The sequence below is a fragment of the Echiichthys vipera genome, assembly GCF_963691815.1.
Source record: "Echiichthys vipera genome assembly, chromosome: 10".
Lineage (NCBI taxonomy): Eukaryota > Metazoa > Chordata > Actinopteri > Perciformes > Trachinidae > Echiichthys > Echiichthys vipera.
In genome coordinates, this window is record NC_139835.1 from 6,210,638 (window position 1) to 6,235,991 (window position 25,354).

General features: G+C 39.7%; 1 protein-coding gene across 1 annotated transcript in view; it reads right to left on the bottom strand.

The window, feature by feature from the left end:
* hibch (3-hydroxyisobutyryl-CoA hydrolase) overlaps positions 1 to 24,245 on the bottom strand; it is a 30,394-nt gene extending 6,149 nt beyond the window's left edge. The window contains exons 1-10 of the mRNA XM_083921744.1: positions 24,139 to 24,245; positions 23,701 to 23,743; positions 22,475 to 22,606; positions 21,770 to 21,854; positions 21,122 to 21,202; positions 20,900 to 20,952; positions 9,480 to 9,558; positions 3,264 to 3,409; positions 1,805 to 1,891; positions 1,636 to 1,694 (exon numbers count right to left, since the gene is read on the bottom strand). Coding sequence (XP_083777870.1) covers positions 1,636 to 1,694; positions 1,805 to 1,891; positions 3,264 to 3,409; positions 9,480 to 9,558; positions 20,900 to 20,952; positions 21,122 to 21,202; positions 21,770 to 21,854; positions 22,475 to 22,606; positions 23,701 to 23,743; positions 24,139 to 24,170 — 797 coding nt within the window. The 5' untranslated portion in view covers positions 24,171 to 24,245. The remainder of the gene's footprint in view (positions 1 to 1,635; positions 1,695 to 1,804; positions 1,892 to 3,263; positions 3,410 to 9,479; positions 9,559 to 20,899; positions 20,953 to 21,121; positions 21,203 to 21,769; positions 21,855 to 22,474; positions 22,607 to 23,700; positions 23,744 to 24,138) is intronic.
* Between the last annotated feature and the right edge of the window lie 1,109 nt (positions 24,246 to 25,354).

Here is a 25,354-nt window from a genome sequence, read left to right on the forward strand (position 1 = left end):
GAAGAGCATTCCTTCCCCCTCCCATTCTCACCACCTTCTACAAAGGGACAATAGAGAGCATTTTAACCAGCTGCATCTCTCTCTGGTCTGGGGCCTGCAACGCCTCAGACTGGAAACGTGTAGATAGAGTGGTGAGAACAGCGGAGGGTATCATCTGTACAGCTCTTCCTGCCATCCAGGAGACTGCACGCAGACGCTGCCTGACCAGGGCAGAGTCCATCATCGAGGACCCCTCTCACCCCCATCATGTTCTGTTCTCCCTGCTGCCCTCTGGTAAGAGGTTCAGCAGCTTCAAGAGCAGAACATCCAGACTCCACAACAGCTTCATCCCCCACGCAATAAGGCTTTTAAACTCCAAATAACCCCCCCCCCCCTCACACACACACTCACTTGTCACTTTACTGGACACTGCGTCACTTTACTGGACACTATGCACTACCTCATTCCATTCTGTTACTCTCTGTTTATATTCACCGTTCACTGTTTATTTATTATTTATACTTAATATTCTGCTGCTAATACTCACTCAAACAGCTGTCAACTTAGATGTTATATTATATTTTATTTTATTTTATATTTTATTTGTTGTAGATATGTATATATCTTGCCTCCTTTTATATTTTATATTTACCTTTTATATTGTATATTTTTTGGTGGTTTCTGGAGCCTTGCAACGGAATTTCGTTTGTATACATGAAAATGTGTGTGAATGACAATAAAGTTTGTCTAAGTCTAAGTCTAAGTCTAATCTAGTTTCCTCAAAAAAGGGTCTGTTGGCTTCAGTTTTAAACGAGAAGGTTGGTAATATTAAAACCTAAACTTAAAAAACTTTACATTTGTATAAGACTGTACCAACACTGTATTTTTACACCTGCTATTTGGTTTCTGTCCGCTTATTTTGTTCCCATCAACATTAGGCTATGGATTAGGCAAGGAACTGCCGATGAAAACTAGCCTCTAAGCTAACTGAGATACGTTAACATTTGTTCGAATGTTAATTCAAATGTTGTCTAATTGCTTTTCATCAGCAAGCTCCTGCTCCACCATTATGTTCTTATCTGCCATTTGTTTTACCAGGTTTTAGTTTACACGTGCACAAAAAATGACAAATAAAGAAACCCTGAATCTTGAATGTACATTGTCCCTTTTTCCAATAAATTATTAAATTAAAAAATAAAATAATAATTAATAAAAGTTTATATGTCAACAAAACCCACAAATACTGTAGACCAATATCAATAATGTATGGATTATTCTAATATAATACATATTTTCTGCCTGATATATCTTCTTCGTATGTGCCACAGAACTCTTTTATTGTCCAAAAACTATTAAAACATCAATGAAGACCAAATGCACTGCTAAAACAAAATCCACTTCCTACTGTACTCCTGTTAGAGTAACATCTGCTAAAACTATCCTGCCCAGCTGTCCATCCTCAGTAGAAAAGAATGGCCACACAAGTGTAGGGAGGTGGCACTGGTTTGGAGACGGACAAGCATATTACTGGTTTTGGTCTTTTTATGGTATTTGTCAACAACAATGAAATATATGATATCACATTGCATTTATATAGCTAGTTTTCCTGGCACACCAGTCAGAATGTGTTTATATTTGGAAACAGAGAAATACTACCTGTCAATTTCAGACATGTGCTTGTCCAACACAAACGGCTTCTCAGAGTCCAGACTACTCTGTGGAAAGAGAACAATTATCAACACAGACACACATGAGAGCAGATGTGTGACGGGCAACTCTTTGCAGTTCTGGATATTTCAACATCAGTGGGTGTAAGGATTCTGACCTGGCTCTGGTAGGAATCTAGCACTCTGGAGACATCTTCAGCAGAGGGAGACTTCAAGTCCACCAGCTCCTTCTCCAGCTCTGGGATCTATGGAAGTGGATGGCTTCATGTTAAAATTAGCCACGGAAAAAAGGCTTGGAAATGTGCTTGTTTATGTGCAGTCGACTGGTTTCTACATGCCAAGAATAGATTCAGTCTACCATTTTATAAACAATCCCATTTTTGGATGCAGGCACATCTTTTCCTCAATACATTTCTGAAGGACTGGCTTCCTTGGATCACCAAATGTGTGTGTTTGTGGATTTGTGTGCAGCTTTTTTAGCCTGGGAATCCAGACCCACATCTATCCAGACGTAGGATCTGGCAACGAGCAAAAGACAACTCAAGGGGTGGCATCAACACATGAATTTCAAAATATCACTGCACGCAATTGGATAAGGGTGGTTAGCACGGTCGCCTCACAGCAAGAGGGTCAATGGTTCAAATCCAAGTTCTCCCTGTGTCAGCGTGGGTGTTCTCTGGGTTGTCCTACTTCCTCCCACAGTCTAAAGACATGCAGTTGGTCGGTTCATTGATGACTCTAAATCGCCCGTAGGTGTGAATGGTTGTGTGTCTCTGTTTGTCTCTATGTTTCCTGTGACTGGCGTCCTGTCCAGGGTGTACCCTGCCTCATGCCCGATGTCAGCTGGGATCGGCTCCAGGAACAAGAGTTTCAAGATGGATGGCAATTGGATAATACTCCAATTGCAAATAACAAGGTGACGTATCTAGCTGACTTTGACGGCGCAGCACTGTCACTATTTGTTATGCCCACCCATAACAGATAGTACTTATTAATGAGCTCCAACGGTTCGTGTCCGGAGGCAGCTGCAGAATGAATTGAAATTTGCAAGGGGTGCGTCTGGATTTCCAGGGCACAACGTTTTACCAATCAGGCAGCACATGATTGGTGCAAGGGCACTTTCAATATTCCAAAATAGTTTTCAATTTAAAGTTGGTTTCATTCAATGAGAAAATGACATAGAAATGTGACAGTGATGTGTATATATATATATATATACATATATATATATATATATGTATATATACATATATATATATAATATATTTTTCAAGCCTGGTTCGGGTCAAACTACTGTGAAAATTGTACAAACAAACCTAATCCACCCCACTGCACACTGTCCTGAAAATCAAGGTCACAGTTTTAAACAAACTCTGCCGCCCACTGTTCTGACCTCACGCTAACAGCAAGACAAACAGAACCGGCCTCTTATCTGGACCAGTGACTCAGTGTCCAGCTTTACCACGCTACTGTGCTCCACTGTTCCCTGCAGCACCACTATCACACACACAGTGCATGGGCTGTCAAATCGATAATGTAATGAACTGAAAGTAGTAAATTCGAAAAATCCTTGTTGTTTGTCTATTCTATTTTATTGTTATGTTTGAGTTGGCGTACCTTCTTAGACTCTACAAAGTGAGTGGCAACTCCAGCTCTCTGCACGTCACGTCCCTTGAGACGGAAGCCCGTCAAGGCCAGAAACAGTCCCAGCTTCCCCTGGAGCCTCGGCAGAAAATAACCACCTCCCACGTCAGGGAAAAGCCCTGTCGAAATAAAAGAGTTAACTAGGCACATTCCTGTACAGCTTTACACGTGCACTTCAGGATGACCACATCACTGTTCACCAGTATAACATTAAAGAATCATGTGACTATAGCCAAAAGATGCTGATATTAAGAGTTTGTCATCCAATAGTCATTTTTAAAACATGGACACAACAACCAGTCAAGTTGAAGATTACATCAATGTCTGTCCAGACTTAAACAAACAATACGTGCAGTGAAATGTAGTTTGGTGAAATGAAAGTGATCACTATATTGGCATTTACAGTATGATTCCAGTGAATAATATTAAGTGAGGAACACGACTATTCTTACAGAGCAGTACAGGAGACGATCGAGAGCTCCATGACAGAACGTTCTGAAGCTCAATATCAGCAAAGACCATGGGAGGAACCAGAGGAACAGGATCGAACACAAAGTTAAAGCCATGACAGTAGCAGAATGAAGATTAGTGTAACCAATTCAGTATCTGACTAAAAGTCCCCCTTTCTGTTCCTGAGTTATAACGTTGAATAATGGACTGAAACATTATGATGTCACAGTGAAGTTGACCTTTGACGTTTAGATTTAAGATATCATCATTTCATCATTTATCGTGTTAGACATTTGTGTGAAATGTTGTCATAATTAGGAATTTTGGCGTTATGGCCAAAAATGTGTTTTAGAGATTAGTGACCTTGAGCTTTGACCTCCAAATTCTAATCAGTTCATCCTTCAGTCCAACTTTGTTTGAGTCAAATCTGAAGAGATTCTCACAAAGACGTTCCAGGGGTATTGCGTTCATGAGAATGGGACAGACAACAGATAACAAGTGACAAAGCATGTAAAGAATATTTATCATCGGTTATTTAATGACGTATGAACATAATGAAGTACACAGCATCACAACATCTGATGACATAAAACAGCCTGGTGGGGAACTCATTTTTACAATATTGATAAATATTTTTTTTTATTATTATAAAACACAAGTTTGCCACAGACCAAGGTCATGTCATCAAACGTCTTGAAGGTTTTCAGAGAAAGTCTAAAAGCATTGTTTTGCTGAGTGCGCCTCCACCCTAAAATATCTTTCCACCTCCCCCAGAGGTGATTTAAATCCATTATGATGAAGTACAGCCATTAACAAAACAACTGCCATTGCTGGCACACTACATGCAGCTTAAGAGCAATTACGATTATTAAAAATATGCCTTGATCTGTGCAGTATTTATTCTATATTCTCAGTAATATTTCCATTTGATTTCCATGTTTCTGACAGAAAACGAGATTTCATTGTCACAGTTGGTTTTCTGACCGCTTTTGTATGGTGACATGAGGCAGGGGGTGGGGGGATTAGATGAGCTGACCTGATTCATGGCTGAAAATGTAATATCATAAATGCGTCAGATTATGGCTGTTGTGAATGCGAGAAGGGCCGGGTTAAATCTGTTAATCTCGCCGCAGAAGGGGTTAACGTTAACACATGAGTGTATGAGTGTGTTTGTGTGACAGAAATGTGTGCAGTTATGAAGGTATGAAGTTGTTATCCTGCATTTAAAAAACACATATGATGAAGTAACTTTAATACTTCTTACTTAATGATCGATGACTTGTGGGCCCAGCACGAGACTCCCACGGGGTGGGAGCTGAATTGTAAAGTGCTGTTGGTACTGGTGGGGGAGTAGAGGGAGGGGGCATTAATAAATCATAGCCAGGGTCTCCTAAAGGGCAAGGGAAGCCCTGATCACGTGTTGAAATCTAGAGAGGGACAGCAGATCAGAGCTTTTCCACTCGTCCATTATGAGAGGATTTGTGAGATGTGGGAGAACATGTAAATAATGTTTAATAATGTTAAGGAGCTCTACTTAAAATTCTGAAAAAGGTGGCTCATTTCAACAATGACTGGTATTTGCGACTTTTCGAGCACTTTGCATTGTGGGTCACAGTAGGCCAGGTAGACTGGTCCGGTGTGTACTGGGGATTTTTTCAGAATCAGAACAACATTTTGGGTATATTTGATATATGCAGTATTTATTTGTGTTTGCATACACAGTTCTACCCCCAACTGTGCCTGCACCCCACCCAACCAGTAGGAGGAGCTAAAGCAGCAGCAAGTTGAAAACCCCCATTTGGCTCCCCACCCTCAACACGCCAAACTGAAGTGGTACATGAAGTTAAATTCTCTGCATCCTAATAGCGTTCTAGTCTGAAGATATGCCCTTTTCACACCTCTGCAACGTTTATTATGTAAATGCAGAGGATGTTGTTGTGATGACTTTGCTACTCAGAGTAATTAGGGCACACCTGCATGCTTCAAACTTTACACAGAATACATCCTCTGTAATCAGGCCCATGACATTGTGTTTTATCCACCTTGTTACTAATTCAAGTCCACACTGAGCTCAGTGATAAATTATCACATACTAGGTAGCTCGAGACTCTCGGTAACTACTAGGCCTACATGTTCGACCCAGCTTTAAATGGTCAACTAGCTGACGTATCAGAATGCTAAGTGTAGTTAGCATCTTTTCTTTGTTTCTGTTGTTTGTTAGTTTGTAACTGCCAGTGGCTGACAGCTAAGATGGGAGTGTGTTTTCTCTCTGTACTGACTGAGCATGAGGTTTCACGTTTCTTTGCCTGTGTTGTGTCCAAGTCGTTCCCCGTCGAATAGTGTTTCACGTATTGGACAGAGATTGTATTATGGATTAGTTACGTTATGTACCAAATAAAGCTGCCCGGGATAAGTTTGAATCTCAAATGTCCAAAAAAAAAGCACAGACATCTCCTCTTTCAGGAGAGGAAAGTAAAAACACCTCTCAGGTGACAAAATTTGCTCCGATACAAGGCACTATAGCCAGTGTCAGACATTTTAGAGGACAGAAACAGAAAGAAAACTGACACTGACTGTATCTTACACGGTTGTGATGTTATCCAATGACAAAATCTGTCCACAGGCGACAGGTATATAGACGGTTGCGGCTGGTGAAGGTGAAACACTATCTTTAAAGGCCTAATCTTGCGCACCAACACAGGTAAATGCACTTTGTCCACTTCACTGATTAGACCTCTGCTCAGGAATGCTGCTATTTACATGATTAGGTCAAACCCATTGTACCAATATGAACAATAAGACTCAGAAATGTGTCTTAACTTCATTTAAAAATATTTCAGGACTTTTCCAGAAACAGCAATATTGGCTACTTTAGTTTGAAAACTCCTGATTCCACAATGTGACTGTAGATGCAGAACACCCAGCACATAGGAGGCTCTTGAGAGGTTTCAACCCAGGATCAGGCCTAAAATAAGCATGCAGGGTCATGAAGCAGGTGTGATCTCTGTGAAAATGTTGTTTCCTAATGGGAATGGTGCAGAGTGAAGTCCGAGTTCTTTATTGCAGAGGGGGCGTGCTGATAATGGTGCAGCAGAAGGGCCTTTAGTAAAAACAATAGTGACAATGTGTGACCACAGCAGCTCTGAGGAGGATTAGCAAAGATTTCCTGCCTTCTAGTCACTGTGACTGAAGAGTTTAAAAGACACCAGGAGAATAATGAGACTACACAAAACATATTTGATGTGCTATTTCACCAGAAAGTACTGGACGAAACAAGGGTGTATGTGCATGGATTAGAGGAAAACGAGATACAAGACACACCCTGCAAAGTGTATCAATCTCCTCATACAGCCAATCCTCTGCTTGTGCAATTGAATTGCCGTCCAATTTCCTCCTACTCCTCATTGTGGCCTCGCCTTTATGAAAAACTCACACACACGCACACTTAGCAGAAAGGAAATGAGTGTAGCAGAAAGAAACAGCTGAGGTTTTTGTTGACAACATAATCTTCTCCCTTGTGCTGCTCCAGACATCTGAATCAGATTCCACTGCACACCACCACACAGACTAAAGCATCAGATTTATTATGGAGTCCGGGTCCAGAGGGTTCAGGAATAAGCTTGATGTGTTTGTGTGTTTGTGTGTATGTGTGTGTGTGTGTGTGTGTGTGTGTGTGTGTGTGTGTGTGTGTGTGTGTGTGTGTGTGTGTGTGTGTGTGTGTGTGTGTGTGTGTGTGAGCGAGTGCTTGTGGGTCAAATAGAGGATGGCATGAGAGTGTGTGGGAGTGACTGGACACAGTCAGTTTATCAGGAAATGAACCGATACATAAAACATAGCAACTTCTGCACAAAATACTCAAAGAATTTCCTACAATTTCCTACCCAAATATCATAAAGCCTAAGCAAAAACTGTGTCACGCCTAAAATCTTCAAAGATGCTTGAGGATCACATCGATATTCATTAATTTATGGAGGGAATACACTGACTGAGGAAGACTGAGAACATTAGCTGTCTGGTCAGGTCACAGGCTCTTTCTCACCACAATGCTTTGGTCTCATAGTTTCCTGCAAATCATTCAAATACAATTATGTTCATAAACAACACAACAAAGAACTGTGATAAGCCAACTGGATTTAAGTGACAAGCACGTAGTTGTCCAGCTGTAATTCATTAGTTGTTAGAGATTTGTTACTAATCTCCTCAGTGCCTCAAGAGACAGCCATCTGTCCACAGGGGTCACTTAGTGAAAGAGCAAACCAAAGCTTAGTACTCTGCCAGTAAAACCCTAAGACAACATGGTAACACATATTTTGTATACTCCTGTGTGAATTAAATACTTGACGAATGAAAAGATTATTTTCTCATGTATTAAAGACTTTAGTGCAAAATGAATGTAAGTAGAAGAAAAGCGTTGTTCAAATTATGGAAATATTTCCGTATTTTTTTTGACATTGCCTGTGAAACGTTTTGTATGTAAATGGAGTGGACAAAGTATTGGAAACTTTGCAAACTACAACCTACAACTAAATAATAAATATGTAGAGCAAACTAAAGCTTAGTACTCTAAAACACTTAAACATTAGTGAAAACACTGTAGTTAAATTATTATCTTTGTAAAGTCCAACCAACTTACAAACTGCGAAACAACCAGTCAGTTTTCTGTGGGCTGTTCAGAAAACATGGGGTTCAACAAGCCCTTCAGATTTGGCTCCTCTTCCTATGTCACATGCAGGCTGATTAGAATGCACCACCCCTGTCTGATCTCCACGGCCTGAGAACTAACACGGAGTTCCAAATCACATACTTTTTCTTTTCACTTTTCGTATGTCCTGCAGCTGCCCTTATAAAAGTATATACTGTATGACCACTACTGGGATATACCACTACTACTTCTTCATAACATTGCGCCTTGAACTTTGACCCTCTTGCTCATATAAGCCACGCAAGGGATTGTGGGTCGGAATAGCCAGAAAAGCTTGCTGGCTTGCATACTGCAAAATCCGACCGGATGTAGTCCTGTACATCGCTGTATTTTTGGCATGCTGCTATTGTTACACAAAACAATTGTGTCTTATTCGATTAGTGTATTTTTCTCCCAAAAGACCCTGGGATGATTTTACGCTGGAATTTCACCATAATACAACGTATCTCGCTTGTTTAATCCGTACCTAGGCAAATGTAAAATACAAGTATGAACCTGAAAATAAGCATAATATGTCTCATTTAATGCTTAGTGCTGATTAGGAAATGTTAGCATGCACACACACTAACTTGAGATGAACATAGTAATTAATATGTGGTAATAATCAAAACTGATCATTGTCGTTGTGATTTATGTTTAGTGTCACGGTTTATGTACAACTGACAGAGCGTGTTGTGAGTTAGTTTGATCTCTCCAATCCTCCTTACTGTCTTTCATTTAGGGCGCAGAGAAGGGGTAATAGAGTAAACACATAGTTTGGGAAATAAGAGATCCTGCCCTCAGAATTCATCCATTTTTATCAGGATGAGGTCATCTATCATATGCTGTGCTGAATACAACTCCGCTTTTATAGCCTCCCATACAGACAGACATATCTGTGAACGCACATGAATTAGATCCAGCTGGGTCAGCAACTGAAATCCCTGCTCCTACATAATTAATGGTCTAGATACCCACTCACACTGATGTGGGCCAACCAGTGACCCCCACCCCTCCCTTGTGGGTAGACAGGAGCTGGTGCAGCTGGACAGTCTTACCAATGGCAGTCTCTGGCATGGCAAACAGCGTCTTCTCCGTGGCAACTCGAAACCGTCCATGAACTGACAGACCTACGCCCTGCAGGTGGAGGAGAGCGGGGTTAAAAAGAGAATGATATAATAATACAATGATATGCTATAATGTTAAAAATAGGAGTTTACAGAGGACGAGGAGTACACCAAGGGGGAAAACCGGGCATGGAGAAAACATCAATAACTGAGAGGCACTGAGCTTAAGTTTGAGATGGAAAATGCAGAGTGAAAAAATAAAAAGTGAACCAGGCCGAGCCTGCGTTAGTGTGTGATTTATGTGTGTGACTACCAGCAGGGAGAGAGGTGAGGGGCTAATGAGCAATGTTGGCCAGAGGACATTTTTCAGTACAGTTAGGACTGTGTGTGTGTGTGTGTGTGCGTGCATTAAATTATAAAGTTACCATGGAAACAACATCTCCTTGCATACATCCTCGATTTCTATGTGTGAAACATGTCGTCACAAACAGGTGTATTGTACTGCCTGAATATAGGTAAGATATGATGAAAAGCATAATTTAAACAATTATTAAAAAATGGAAGCATCTTGTTCGGGGTTGAAAATAATCACACACGTCCATGAATGTATTTAACCAGCTATTCATTATCCAAACAGCAGGAGACAAGAAGAGCTTGCACTTTCATGTTCTAATACTCTGCTGATGAGACAATGGCAAGATGCAGTTTGAATGCATAAAAGACGCCTTATTATTTTTTTTATACAAATATCATTTCCCCCTCTCTTTTAGGTGAGGTCTTCTAAATTGTGCAAACGAAAGATAAAATAAAAAAGATTCAATTTCAATTATTAAGTTGGTTTCATCGAAATGGAATCACATCGTGATGAAATCAACATCAAGATACTGGATACACAATTACATCATTTAAACTGATGCTATATGGTGACAGTATATCGTTATCCAGACATGAAATTAACTATATTGGGATAGTAGATTGTGACCATATAATCCAGGCCTTTACTGTGCTCAGCTCAAGATAAAAAGAAAGATTTGGTTCTGTTTCTGGGTGGGATGTGATAAGCATTAGAACGTTATCACATTACTTCCCTGACCTTCACTATTCTGTAAGATTTCTTACACTAAAGTCATCATTCACCTACAGAGAAATATGCTGTGACTGTACAGAGGAGCAGGGTCATTTACTGGTCAGGTCAGAAAAAAATCCAATATGTCAGTGGGTGTACTGACTGGTGATGATTAATAGTTTGGGAGGTCATCAGGTAAATCCCCTGACAGTTCAAATCCACAGGAACTAGAGGCTGGAATGATACTGATGATGCATTTCTTCACAAGGGGGCATTGCCATGTCATGTGAATCTGCATGTACAGCTGAATATCACACATGCCAAGAATTCTCTATAGTTCACTTCAGTTTTATGCCACCCACAGTACAAGTGTATTAGTGACTTAGGCATTGGGATAACATCTAATATTTACAGCTTTCTTCTTCATGTTTTTTTTTTTCATTTGAAGGGTCATCGGAACAATTTTTTCTCTTTTATAACGGAGGAGAAAAGTACTTTAAAGGGTGTAGTTTGACATTTTGGAAAATACTGTAGCCTACTCTCTTTCTTGTCGACTTAGATCGATACCATTTAAGAGCCTCATTTCCATCAAACAGTCCAATTCAGTTCAGTTCAGTTTGGGTGAATGGTCGCTAGCGGTCTTTTGTTGTATACTGATCAGATACTAAAGAGGTGGAGCTAGAAACACTGCAGTCCAAGATTGGTGCAGACGTTACTCTGCATTATCATGAAGAGGAAAATCAGCTGTGGGGGGCAGTCAGGGGGCATCCTTGTACATGGCTTCAATCACACATCCAATAAATAAATGCAAGAGAAAATGTAAAAACAAGGCTACTTACATGGGTGACACAGATCTGAGCATCAACAACCATAACGACCGGCTACATTAGAGGAGTGCATTTATTCTAATGTCTGCAGTGGAAATGGAACAGTGTGTTTAAGTACATGTCCATAAGATTAACATACGGTTTTAAAGGTATCATACCAAAAGTGTTTGGTGAAAACATGGCTTAAGCATCTCCCTGCTAAGTAAGAAGCTAGAGACAGCAGAGGATTAGCTTAGCATCAAGACTGAAAACAGCTAGCCTGGCTGTATCCACCAGCACCTCTAAAGCTCATTTTGACTTTATTTTTCAATGTCGTAATGGCATCCCTGAAGCTGCTTCGGGCTCATAAAAGATCAATAAAACTATGTACAAATGTGTTCAGGATGCCACCTGCTAACGGCTAAATCACTGGCAAACAACAGAAGCGGTCTTCACTTTTACTCTGGGAAAAAAGAGCCGGAGCCAGAGGGCTGTGTGACAAATGACCGCAGAGGTTTCAAAATATCTGATCACTGGAGACTAAACAGACCTCTGCCTGGTGAAGCTGCTCTTCTGAAAAACAAAAAAACAAAAACAGATCTCAATACAAAAAACAAAAGAGACAGACTTCTGTCAGTATAAGACATGAATTACATGATGACTTTGCTTTGGCTACACGTCGACAAAGCAAAGAAAGGCACTGGGTTCCTTTTCTCACAAATCAAGTAAGCTTTGTAAGTGGAAATAGGAACTAGTTTTAATCCCACAACCTAGCACAAGATCAAATAGGATTTGTTTTTAATTACTTAATGTCAAACTGGAAATATACTATAACTCTCGTGTCTGTGTATATGTAACAAAAAGACTGCAATAAAGTGCATGAAAAGATGATACTAGAGAGACATTATGTATATGATGGGCTTCATGGGCGCTGTATAGTATTTCTTTGGCTAAAAAATTTTGAATAATATATCAAGTAATTAATGCTTATTTAACTAAAAATATGGATGGTAAACCGTGAACCTAATGTTCAATGAATTATATCTTGCTGATGATGAAATTAATGATGCTTATATCTTTTTAGCTGCTTTAGTCTCGGGGTTCTGGTATTGTGCATACACACTTGTTATGTTTCCATTCAATGGTCAAGTGAATTTTAAGTGAACTTTTGAAGTGTTGCAATAAAACAAAATGTGAATAAGGGCCGTTTACATCAACAAGTTTGTGGCTAATAGAAGAGGCCACATTGTGGTTTGGTCAGTAGGCGGCTCTATAGACACATGACTGTAATCCTCCAGTAAACGGAGTAGAAGAAGTAGAGGTTGATGAACCGCAAACAAAACAAGTCCCGTTGACCATCGAACCATGTACGAGAGTTTGTTTAATGCTGTCAGGAGTCAAAGATAGGTTATGGGAATATCCAGGAAAACACTGACAGGAAACAGCCCATGTTCAGAATCAGTCATGTGAGTTAAATGTTTGCTACGTCAGTACTTATTTGGTAAAGGTGTTTTCATATCTCATTTAGTCTCTTTTTCCATAAAGGCAAAAACCGCCTCAAGTGAGAGCAATCACTTTTTTGAGCAATAAAAGGGTTACTTTCCAGATTTTAAACCCAGCTCTGTATCATGGCAATGTGAGAAAATCCCAGTGGAGGGATTTAAGAGGGTAACATATAGGGGACGGACTTGAAGTACAGAGGTGAATGTGTTTTAAAAGAGCAAAAAATGTCAACACGCATATTACCCCAGAACAAGAAAAGATAGAGAGCTCTGAAACAACAGGCTTGCCTGCAATTGCATCTTACTGCCAAAGAGGACGCCAAGGACAACATATCTCAAATCTGACGGAGTCAATTTTAAGAAAAGCAAATTTTGCAGTTTCCGTTCAGCTTTTCTAATACTTTACATTTGCATACAAAAACATTAACGGGAACACAGCTACTGTCACACGGCCATGACTTCCTGAGACATTTAATAAGAACGGAGCCATCTTTAATTTTATAAGTATGAGCTGGTCTTTTCCCACTGTATCAAGTCATAACATCTGCTGTGAATCTGAATCAGAATGGAGTTTATCCCCAAAGTAGGTTTTCACATACAATTCAAATGTACATCTGCATCGCTGTGATTTTAAAATGTTCCCAATGATACTAGACATTCTGAAATCAAAACTTTTTCCAATAAATCCCCCTTACTATGAGAATAAAGACATATTTCATAATAGTGGGGTGAGCACCAAATGATTTCACCATTTTCTCATTTACATATTTGTTTCATAATGTAGTAAATTGATATTGGACAGTTTAGAGTAAGGTAACATTTAAGCAAAACCTCCAGAGCCTCTCTTGCCTTTATCTATTATTGGATACTGAAAGAGTCATGTAAAATGGAGAGCACTTAAAATACAAGATAAATGAACCTAGTACATCATACCAGCCATTTCCTCCAAAGTGTAAAAATAACACAACCTGAAACTTTTCTTCTGCAATAAAACAAAAAGAAAAGGAAAAAAGGAGTCTTCATGCAATGATCACTGGATGCCCCAGGAGGAACGAGGCAATGTTTATGGAGTTTTACCATAAAAGCAGCGGAACATTGTTACACACTGGTGTGGTACCACCAAGCACCAAATAAGAGCATGTCCCCAGATCCGGCTGTAAACAATGGAAATGTGCAAAAGTGTGCAGACTGAGCATGTTTATAGCTAAAGCTTACAAACAGAATGGGCTGCAAAATTTACAACCTGGATGGGAGAGTTTACACTGACTAAGAATATAGAGGGCGTCCTGAAGTCCTCATCCTGATATTTGGTTTACTGGATACAAACCAAATATTGATAGAGCAGGTGGGGTGAAATCCATTAAAATGATGTTGAGGAGGTGCATTACTTTCTGCACCTCTGTTCTCCAAGCAGTACCTCTCCATGAAAATATTGTAACGCTTTAGGTTTTTTGCGGAGGAATCAGAACCCGAAATGATTAGTGACACTGTGTATGAGAGTGGAAAAGCATAATGCAGAAGCCTTCCAGTCGGTGTTAACGGTTATAAACACTTAAAGAGAAAGTGACGTCTGTTTCTAAATTACTTTCCACATCACTCTTGCGCAAAGTATTCACTTTCAAAACAAGCCCTGCACAGGCTCTGGAAGACAAGAACCATAACGCAGGGATCAAAAGATGCCCTGAGGTCTCGGTTCTCCAGAGGAAAGATTACAGTCATTCGGTTTCAGACAAATAGAAATCAAGTGTGTTCTGTATGTCAGGAGCTTGCTGTTTACTACATACATGCTAAACATCCCAAAAAGACAGAGAGACACCCTGTCTGATCCACCACACAGCACAGCAGAGACGGATTAATAACATGTCCGCATTCACAGACCTTAATTCCAGGGATTTTAAACTTGGGGAGTGATGAATGATGTGCGTGAGATTCCACTGATGGAAGAGGGACGAACAGACAGACTGAGTGTGTGTATTCTTTGACCTGCTAAGGACATGCCTTCACTCCCTGGTGGTTTGTTATTACTAACGCAAGAATACTCGTCGACGTGGGAGTTCTGCCCTCAGTGCAGATCTGGGAACAGGGACTCTGCTGCCTCGTGGACATTTCCATATATAGAACGAGCCTGTTTTCAACCACTACGAACATCAAACAGCGATCACCCTGAGGATGGTGTGCGTCACCATTAGTGTCTTCTCTGTACTGACATAACGGATAGGAGGTGTCCTTTACATCACTTTATTCCCACAGCCATAAACCCAGAGAAAAAAAAAATAAGAGTAGAACAAGATTTTGTGATAAGCAGCACAAAGGTTTCGAATAACACATCTTTTAGGTTTTCCAATGGGATGGGGAACAGAATTGACTTGTACCTCACCATATGTTATGCAACATACATCAGAACCAAGTCCTCAGCTGTCCCTTGCATCCATTACTGCGCGCTGCAGTTTTTTTCTGAAAAAATAAACGATAGCTTCTAGGAAAGGAAACTGTAAGAGGGCGTGTCGTTGTTGTCGTGGCTGTCCAAACAAAGGGAAAAAAACAAGCAAACAAGATGGTTTTTCGCTCCACAGCTTAAAGGATTTATCACTCTGCGTGAAATGTTTATTACACTCAAAGCACCAGTTTTGTACTGGATTGTTAGGCCATAGCAGTCTATAGACCTAACTAGTTATGTTTTATGAAAGTTGACACATATTGATTCAGGTCAGGCCCATGGATGGATTACTGAACACCTACTGAGTGCCTACCGCGCACAGGCCCAGGGACCCAAAAGGTCAGGGGCCCATAAAGGATTATTTGCTTTAAAATCAAAATCCACAAAATGATCACAAAGAGATGCTAAATGTGCAAATAAGTATACACAAATGACTAAAAATGACCACAAAAATACAAAAAATGACTAAAGGGATCCAAAATTACCACAATGAGATGCTATATGACTGAAAATAGACACAAAACATCCACATAATTAAAAAACTACAAGACACGCAAAATGATTAAAATAGGTGCAAAACCACCACAAAAAGATGCAAAATTACTTAAAATAAATAAAAAACAATCCCAGAGATGCAAAACCATGACCTAGACATAAAATGACCACAAAGAGAAACAACATGACCAGATAGAAATTTGTCTAAAAATAAGTGCACAATGACCACAAAGTCACCTAAATTTGCTAGAAAACGACTAGACTCTTCGTTGTTTTCAAGCAATGTCTTGTTCCTACGTAGACAGGGTGTGTGTGTGTGTGTGTGTGTGTGTGTGTGTGTGTGTGTGTGTGTGGGGGGGGGGGGGTTTGACCTTTCAAACTAGGGCTGCAAAATACATTATTTCAAAAAATTTCACGTTACATAATTCAACAAGCATCTTTTTTGTATTTAATCATTATACTGAAAGTGGCAAAAAAGGCTGAGAACACTTAAATATCTGCTTATTTATCGCATCTAATATTGTTATCGCGATATTTAACAGCATTGCATATTCTCCTTATATAGTGCAGTCACACTTCAAACCCCCGCCGACATTTGTTGGCGGCCGGTCTAAATTAAACCAAGTGGACTAGTTTTGATCATCAGACCCTCGCAGACTGCTTTAAGGGTAGGGAAGCAAGATATCTTAAAAGCTGCACTTATGGATGTCTCTATAATAACAATGGATCAATTGACGGTGAGATGGGAAAGGGGCAGCTTACAGTGACAAACCCGCAGAGAGGTTTTTAGGCCAGTGTTTTGGTTTTATGGCCTGCTACTGTACTGTTTTGGTTCACTTTCACGTCTCTCTTCAACCTCATTTTTAGAAGTAGTGTTTCCAGTGAGAAGGCTCTGATAAACCAACTGTACACTACTTGCCCAGCATCAAGTGACAGAAAGACGAAGTCAAAAAGACAACTAGCTGAGTAGCTTGGAGACCAAACCTAAAAGAGCTAGAAGGAGAGTATTTGGTCCCCCGACTTACATTCATCAGCCAGAAACACCCTCCAAATGGATGCTAATGTTGCTCTGTGGCTGCTGGATGTGTAAGTAGTCAGTCGCAAATATAAGAGTGGTCGGTTTGGCTAAACATACACAGACAGCGCCCCGCCCTGCCTAGAGGATATTTACACCAGGCACTGAAAGAATAAGGCTGAGAGAATCATTTAAGATCCAAACCAGATGAGGTTGGGAAGAAGGTGCCGGATACACCGGGCTAGAACAGAGAGACTCAGGAAGAGCTTCTACCCTCAGGACCCTAGGATCCTGAATAAGGACACCGCCTAAGACTGTAAATGTGTTTTTAGATGGTTCTGATGCAACCGTGTCAAACAAACAAACCAAATGAATAGATGGATGGAGCTTTAAGATTTCAGTTGTTTTCCCTGACATGTCTTGTTCAGCTTCTTTCTTACAAAGCTGTTTTAAACATCACCACCACACAGGATATCACAGAAATATGAACAGAGCTGTTGGTCCCTGAAATGCAACTGAATTTTACATTGAATATTTAAAAACTGTAAATAAGCTGTATTTCTGTATTTTTGTGCCAGATTCTAACAGTTTACTATTTATGATTACTGCACCTGCATGGAAACTGTATTCAGTTTTGAGGATCACTAATGACGCAGAACACTAATGAGCATATTAACCTCCTTCCGTAGCTATCAAATAAATCAGCAAGCCTGTTTGAAAGCGGACTGAAACACCTGTCCAAACTGTTCTCCAGCGCTAAGCCTTCATTGAGAAGAGGCAGTGCACCACTATAGCACCAGCACTACTGTCCGTTTATATCAGTTCCTAACAACAGACAAAAGAAAGATGAATCGACTGCTTTTGTGCAGAGTCATGGTCTCAAAAAAACATTTTACCCTTTAGTTCATCAATAAGTCCATTATTGATACTGGTTATACTGGTTGACAGAGCTGGATCTTCTCCATAGTCATCCTTTCTCTCACTGACATCATCAGATAAAATGATTACAGTTGGAAATTCACAATTATAAGTGGTTTACATTATGTTTTTTTTATAGTCGTTTATCACTAAAACTGGAACCTTCTCAGTATGTTTTGTTCTTCTTTGTCCTCTGCGTCAACAGAAGACACAACCATACGAGCCAACTGATGTCATTTTATTTCTGCAGCCATGCCATATTACTCCTGATTCATTCAACTTCAACAGTCAGTGTGCATGAAAAGTATGCATCAAACAATGCTCTTCCTGTTCCAATCCATTAATACTAATCCTGAAACCCTCACATGTATGTGATTACCTGATGTGTATGATTGCAGTCAGAGTATCACAGACTTGACTTCCCATCCAAAATAACGCTATATAAGCATCAGGTGTGAACAGCAGCAGGAAAACAACAGTACACTAATTATGGATCGACTGATAGGATTTTTTAGGGCCGATGTCGATACTGTTTTTTTCCCATCCGCCTTAGCCGATGACCGATACGGACTGCCGATTTTCTTGAGCCGGTATTGTAAATAATGCCTGAAAAAACCTATCGGCGAAAGGCAGCAGCCTGCATCAGCTGACGCTGATACCCGTAAAACAAAACAATCGTCCATCGCTAACATAAATCCTGTTTTTGAAACCAAAGACAGAGAGCTGCAGGACTCAACAATAACATTTCCCCAACTGCCTAGGGCAAGTACACTGCTTAATCCAGAAAAAAATTTAATTACACTGTTTTTTCCAGAGCTGATGATGGAAGTAGATAAGTTAGCCATCTCACTTACTTCCCATTTCTGTTGAGAGTGCAAATGAGCAATACAGATTGGGCACTTATGGGGAAAATGGCTGTGGTTAAAGACAAAGTTTATGAGCTGAACTGCAAGCAAGCATTTCAACTATTGTGAAAACATGAGTTTGGTAAGCATTAATGAACAAAAGTGTTTGTACTGTATACAGACTTTGGACAAGTGAAAAAAAGAACCGCTGAACCCTGATACCTCCGTGATATTCCTCATCTTCTCGCAACAAACACAGTGCCAAAAAACGTGAAGAAACTGTCACCTGATCAAGATATTGATCTGCAACACACTGCTGTAAAAATACTCCTAAAGAGATCTCAGGGGTACCAGAGCGTAGAGTGCACCCTAATGGCCTGTATTTGAACAGTGAGGTAAATTGTTATGCAAGAGGGTTTGTTAGGTTCTCATACATAACATCTTTGTGCCAGAGGACAAGGACACACAGGGACACACAAGGACACACAGGGACACACAGGGACACACAGGGACACTTTTGTGTAGCTCTGTCTGAGTAATGTCTCATCATGCTTAATGTGGGACAAAGGTACCTATTTAGATTCAAAACATATCTGACACCTGGAGGGAAAAACCAGTGGCAGCAACAATGCTCGCTCACTTCATATTTCATCCAATCTGAGGCCACCTTGCCACTGGCAGCAGGTGGCAGCGGCAGATAGATCTGCACTGACACCTACAGGGACATTTTATCATCACACCTCATGGAAAGAGCAATGCTTTTCAGTCAAAAATAAAATAAAACTGTCAAAATAATCTAGAATATCTAGTCTTGGTGTCATGACATCCAAATTCAAAGTCCAAAGTTTGACCTTTCAAACTAGGGCTGCAAAATACATCATTTCAAAAAATTTCACGTTACATAATTCAACAAGCATCTTTTTTGTATTTAATCATTATACTGAAAGTGGCAAAAAAGGCTGAGAACACTTAAATATCCGTTTATTTATCGCAGGTAATATTGTTATCACGATATTTAACAACATTGCATATTCTCCTTATATCGTGCAGTCACACTTCAAACTCTAGCTAACATTTGTTGGCGGCCGGTCTAAATTAAACCAAGTGGACTAGTTTTGATCATCAGACCCTCGCAGACTGCTTTAAGGGTAGGGAAGCAAGATATCTTAAAAGCTGCACTTATGGATGTCTCTATAATAACAATGGATCAATTGACGGTGAGATGGGAAAGGGGCAGCTTACAGTGACAAACCCGCAGAGAGGTTTTTAGACCAGTGTTTTGGTTTTATGGCCTGCTACTGTACTGTTTTGGTTCACTTTCACGTCTCTCTTCAACCTCATTTTTAGAAGTAGTGTTTCCAGTGAGAAGGCTCTGATAAACCAACTGTACACTACTTGCCCAGCATCAAGTGACAGAAAGACGAAGTCAAAAAGACAACTAGCTGAGTAGCTTGGAGACCAAACCTAAAAGAGCTAGAAGGAGAGTATTTGGTCCCCCGACTTACATTCATCAGCCAGAAACACCCTCCAAATGGATGCTAATGTTGCTCTGTGGCTGCTGGATGTGTAAGCAGTCAGTCGCAAATATAAGAGTGGTCGGTTTGGCTAAACATACACAGACAGCGCCCCGCCCTGCCTAGAGGACATCTACACCAGGCACTGAAAGAATAAGGCTGAGAGAATCATTTAAGATCCAAACCAGATGAGGTTGGGAAGAAGGTGCCGGATTCACCGGGCTAGAACAGAGAGACTCAGGAAGAGCTTCTACCCTCAGGACCCTAGGATCCTGAATAAGGACACCGCCTAAGACTGTAAATGTGTTTTTAGATGGTTCTGATGCAACCGTGTCAAACAAACAAACCAAATGAATAGATGGATGGAGCTTTAAGATTTCAGTTGTTTTCCCTGACATGTCTTGTTCTAGGATTGTTTTAAATAAAGGTAATGACTAAAACGGAGAGTGTAATTCATCACCAGTCTTTGTATATTACATGTTCATACTCTTTATAGCATCAGCACTCTGTTCATATGTTGTTCATATGTTGTGTGCACTTTGACAAATGTATTTTATCAGTGAGTTTCTTAACATCCACAATGTTGTCTGCTTCATTTCAGCCACTTCTTCAGCTTCTTTCTCACAAAGCTGTTTTAAACATCACCACCACACAGGATATCGCAGAAATATGAACAGAGCTGTTGGTCCCTGAAACTGTCAAAATAATCTAGAATCTCTAGTCTTGGTGTCATGACATCCAAATTCCCAGAAAGAAACTGTTTAGGGTTACCTCAACCTTATATGAACTTATATTAAAAATAAATGTACTCACCCCTCCCATTGTTATTCCTTCAATAAGGGCAATATATGGTTTCCTGCATGCTCCTTGAAAGATAAAATAAAGTATGTAAAAATGAAGGGAACAGGATTTAAACATGCACACTGAGAAAGTAGAGTGTTGGGAAATGTGTAAAGTGAGACTACAAACTAAAACATACCCATACATAACAGATGTAACTGATAATACAGGTCTAACTGTAGAAGTAATGCTTACCAATTGCATTGTTGAGAATGTATTCCTCACGGAAAAAGTCCTCTGCAAGGGGGTCTCCAACTTTCCCTGCGTCTGTGACCGCTAAGGGGTGAAGCAGATCAAAACAGTAATGAAGAAGCACATTTTTAGCTACAGTCACACTGCTGCACATAAAGGCTCTCAGACCCGATCCCCAGCGTGTGCCTCTCCTGTATTACCATACTTTCAGGCAGGGACAGGGGGGCAAAGGGCAAAAATACCCCAAGAAGTCTAAGATTGGTCCTTAACACATGACAGAAGGGGGAAAATGCCCTACATTTTGAAAAATACACACATATATTTACCAGTTTAAGCCAATGTCCTAATCATACAGAAAGCCATCATTTCTTTTTCATTTAATTTCCACACACACACACACACACACACACACACACACACACACACACACACACACACACACACACACACACACACACACACACACACACACACACACACACACACACACACACACACACACACACACACACACACACACACACACACACACACACACACACACACACACACACACACACACACACACACACACACACACACACACACACACACACACACACACACACACACACACACCCCAGTGACTGATCCTTGAAGATGACTGCTTACCTCTGATGTCTCCACCAGCACAAAAGGCTTTCCCCCCTGCGCCTCTGATGATCACAATGTCAGTGTCACAGTCATTTTCCCATTTCTAGAATCACAAAAAACAGCACAGAAATTATCAATCCAAAAACAATAATTATATTAATGTTATTAGTCAGTGAAAGTTTACACATTCAAGCTCCAAGAAACACAAGTATTCAAAACACCTAAACTTAATATTGAGACCTTTAACACAACACCATCACAACTTGAGCTACACTGAATGACACAGTGTAAACAGCATTTCGGGACATTCAAAACTACAAATGATAAAACAGCAATGTTTATTTGATGGGAGGGATGACTTATGAAGAAATAGTTTTATGTGTCTCTTCTAGTAGCCAACAATTACATCAAACCCAATGATTATTTTTTTCAGGCAGTTAAAATAATTAGTTACATTCCCAAAATGCCTCATACATGTAAATAAACATATGTTAAAAGATAGTGTGTAAAGGGTTTTTGTAGAGTAGAACTATGTCACTGACTGTTTATGAGTAAATCTATCCAACGCTCAATAACATCACGACCTTGACAATGTCAAACTAAGTGAGATATAAACAGCTTTTTATGATCAGTACACACTGCAATAATAAATGACATTTGACACACTGGAGGCCTTGACCTCTGACCCAGTTGAAGTTAACATTAACCGAGCTTCCCTCGCACCTTGAGCTGAGGGTAGATCTGTCGGATCATGGGTAGGTTGAGGGCATTCAGGACTTTGGGTCTGTTTATGGTGATCACACCTGCGCTGCCCACTTTCTCCAGAAGAACCCCTGGTTCCACCTGACTCGACATCTGATCCAAAATACAAACAGGACAATTGTGTAAGTCTTTACAACACACAGCAATAAACTCAGAAGTAGCAGTATCACTCCAGTTGACTAAAAGGGGGACGGCTCCTGTTTTGAAAATTCATACATGTTATTCCTATGGTCTAAGACAGTCCAAACATATTAGTATACATGCACTCTCTCCCTAATCCAAAAACTAGAGTCCTAAAACTCAAATGTGTGACATCATCAAGTATAAAGTGTGGAGCTGCTCCATAGACAATGAACTGAAAAGATGAAACTGAGATCTGTATTTGGAAACATTTTCTGACAACACTACAATAGAATAAAGCTCATTTGGGTATAAAAAAATAAACTAAATCAGTCTCCATTCATTGACTTTATACTTTATGACCTCACAAGTTTGAGACTTCCTTCTCTGGTTTCTGTCTTTGACAGAGAGTAGCTCACGTTCACTAATATTGATTGAACTTTCCCAGGACATAAAAACAACAGATTCACCTTTAAATAGTTAAGTAATATCACTTTGAAAGACTACAGAAAATACTTTGTGAAACTGAACGTCACTAATAACATAGCATCACTTTAATAAAACACAACTATGTGAAATAATAAAGCCGTGGAACAAACTAGAAAGCAAATGTTACAGTAAGAGTCAAGTCATTTTGATAGTCTAAACTGTATAGAAACTTAAGTAAATAAATTGTTGGGTCTCTGTAAATCATAAAGAATTCATAGTCATAGAGTGTGGTCTATACCTAATCTGTAAAGTGTCCTGAGATAACCTTTGCTATGATTTGACACTGTAAATAAAATTAAATTGAAGTAACTACCCAACTGGAGTAGTAACTTAAACAGAAATCCATTGAACACACCACACATTACAAAAAGGGCTGCACAATTCTTTGCAATTTATTAGTCTCATATATGAAGAATGGCATGTTGTAAAGAGTTATGCGTCTACATTTTTAGTGAAAAAGGAAAAACAAACTGTAGTTTTGCTGTACAGCTAAAGAAAACCATAAAATCGCATCCATATGCTTCTCACTATACATCAGTGAAAACCAACATGTAGGTACAGTAGTGGGAGTAGCTCACCATGTGGCCCTGGATACGCTGCAGCCTGCAGAGGGTCCTCAGTCTGGAGGAAACAGCGGTGGCAGACATTAATAACTATACAGACTGCTGGACACACAGCATCCGAGAACATAGCTTCATAGCTGTTGACTCCTGCCAAGTTCAAATTCAGGACATATGGAAGCTGACTCCCTGTAAGTTCAACATATTACTATCACGACATTATTATTGATATACTAGTTAGTAACTAGTATGTAACTAGTAGTTACATACAGGAAGAGGGCCAGTAGTTGCATACCGTAACTAGCATCTTAGTGACTCACTCCAACTTACTTTCCCAGCATGTCTGACATGTTATAACATGCTACATAATGTCAGTAAACTCGGTGTGTCAAGACAACAACCCAACTAACACCGTGTTAAGTTCGCTAGAAACCCCGTCAGGCACTTGCCACATACCTGTAAGCGGAAGTCAAAACGGTTACGGACATAATTATCTTTGACTTGTGTCCTGTGGAGAGCAGCTGCACAGGTAACAGCCTGGTTTCTTTGCTCTTGGTGCCTTCTTCGTTAACTTCCTGAAAAGAAACCCAAAGCCGCCCCCGATTGGTCGGTTTGGTGACGTTACGGCGGGCGTACGCACCACCGAGGAAGATTGAGTCAGCGCCGTGTTCCTGCCACACTGCCGCCTGCTGTGCAGAGGAGGCGCTCTCACTCCTGCCTTTTTACAACACACACGGTTGTTCCAGTGTCTTATTTTTGTCTCCTGCTGGCAACTGTGAGAAAGGACAAAAAATAAGTTCTAGGCCAGAAGTTACACAGTAGGCCTATGGCACTGCAGAATTCACAGATGAGATGCTTAGTCAGGGAGGTTTGTCTGTTACCATCTAGACGTTAATAATCAGTGCCACATTTGGCTGCAACAGTAGTTAAACGTAACAAGCCTAAATACACCAATAACTGCCCCCAGCGTTTGGAGGCAGCCTATCGCACTTTACTTAAATGTTCCATTTCACTCCACTACATTTCACATCAAGTTTATTCGCTCTATGCTATATTACACTATTAGATACTATACTATACTATACTATACTATATTACACTGTTAGATACTATACTTTATTACACTATTATATATTATACTATATTACACTATTTGATACTTTACTATACTATACTATACTATACTATATTACACTGTTATCTACTATACTTTATTACACTATTATATATTATACTATATTAACCTATTAGATACTTTACTATACTATACTATACTATACTATATTACACTGTTAGATACTATACTTTATTACACTATTATATATTATACTATATTACACTATTAGATACTTTACTATACTATACTATACTATACTATATTACACTGTTATCTACTATACTTTATTACACTATTATATATTATACTATATTACACTATTAGATACTATACTATACTATACTATACTATATTACACTGTTAGATACTATACTATACTATACTAAATTACACTGTTAGATACTATACTATACTATATTACACTATTATCTACTATACTTTATTACACTATTAGATACTATACTATACTACATTACAGTGTTATCCACTATACTTTATTACACTATTATATACTATACTATATTACACTATGAGATACTATACTATACTGTATTA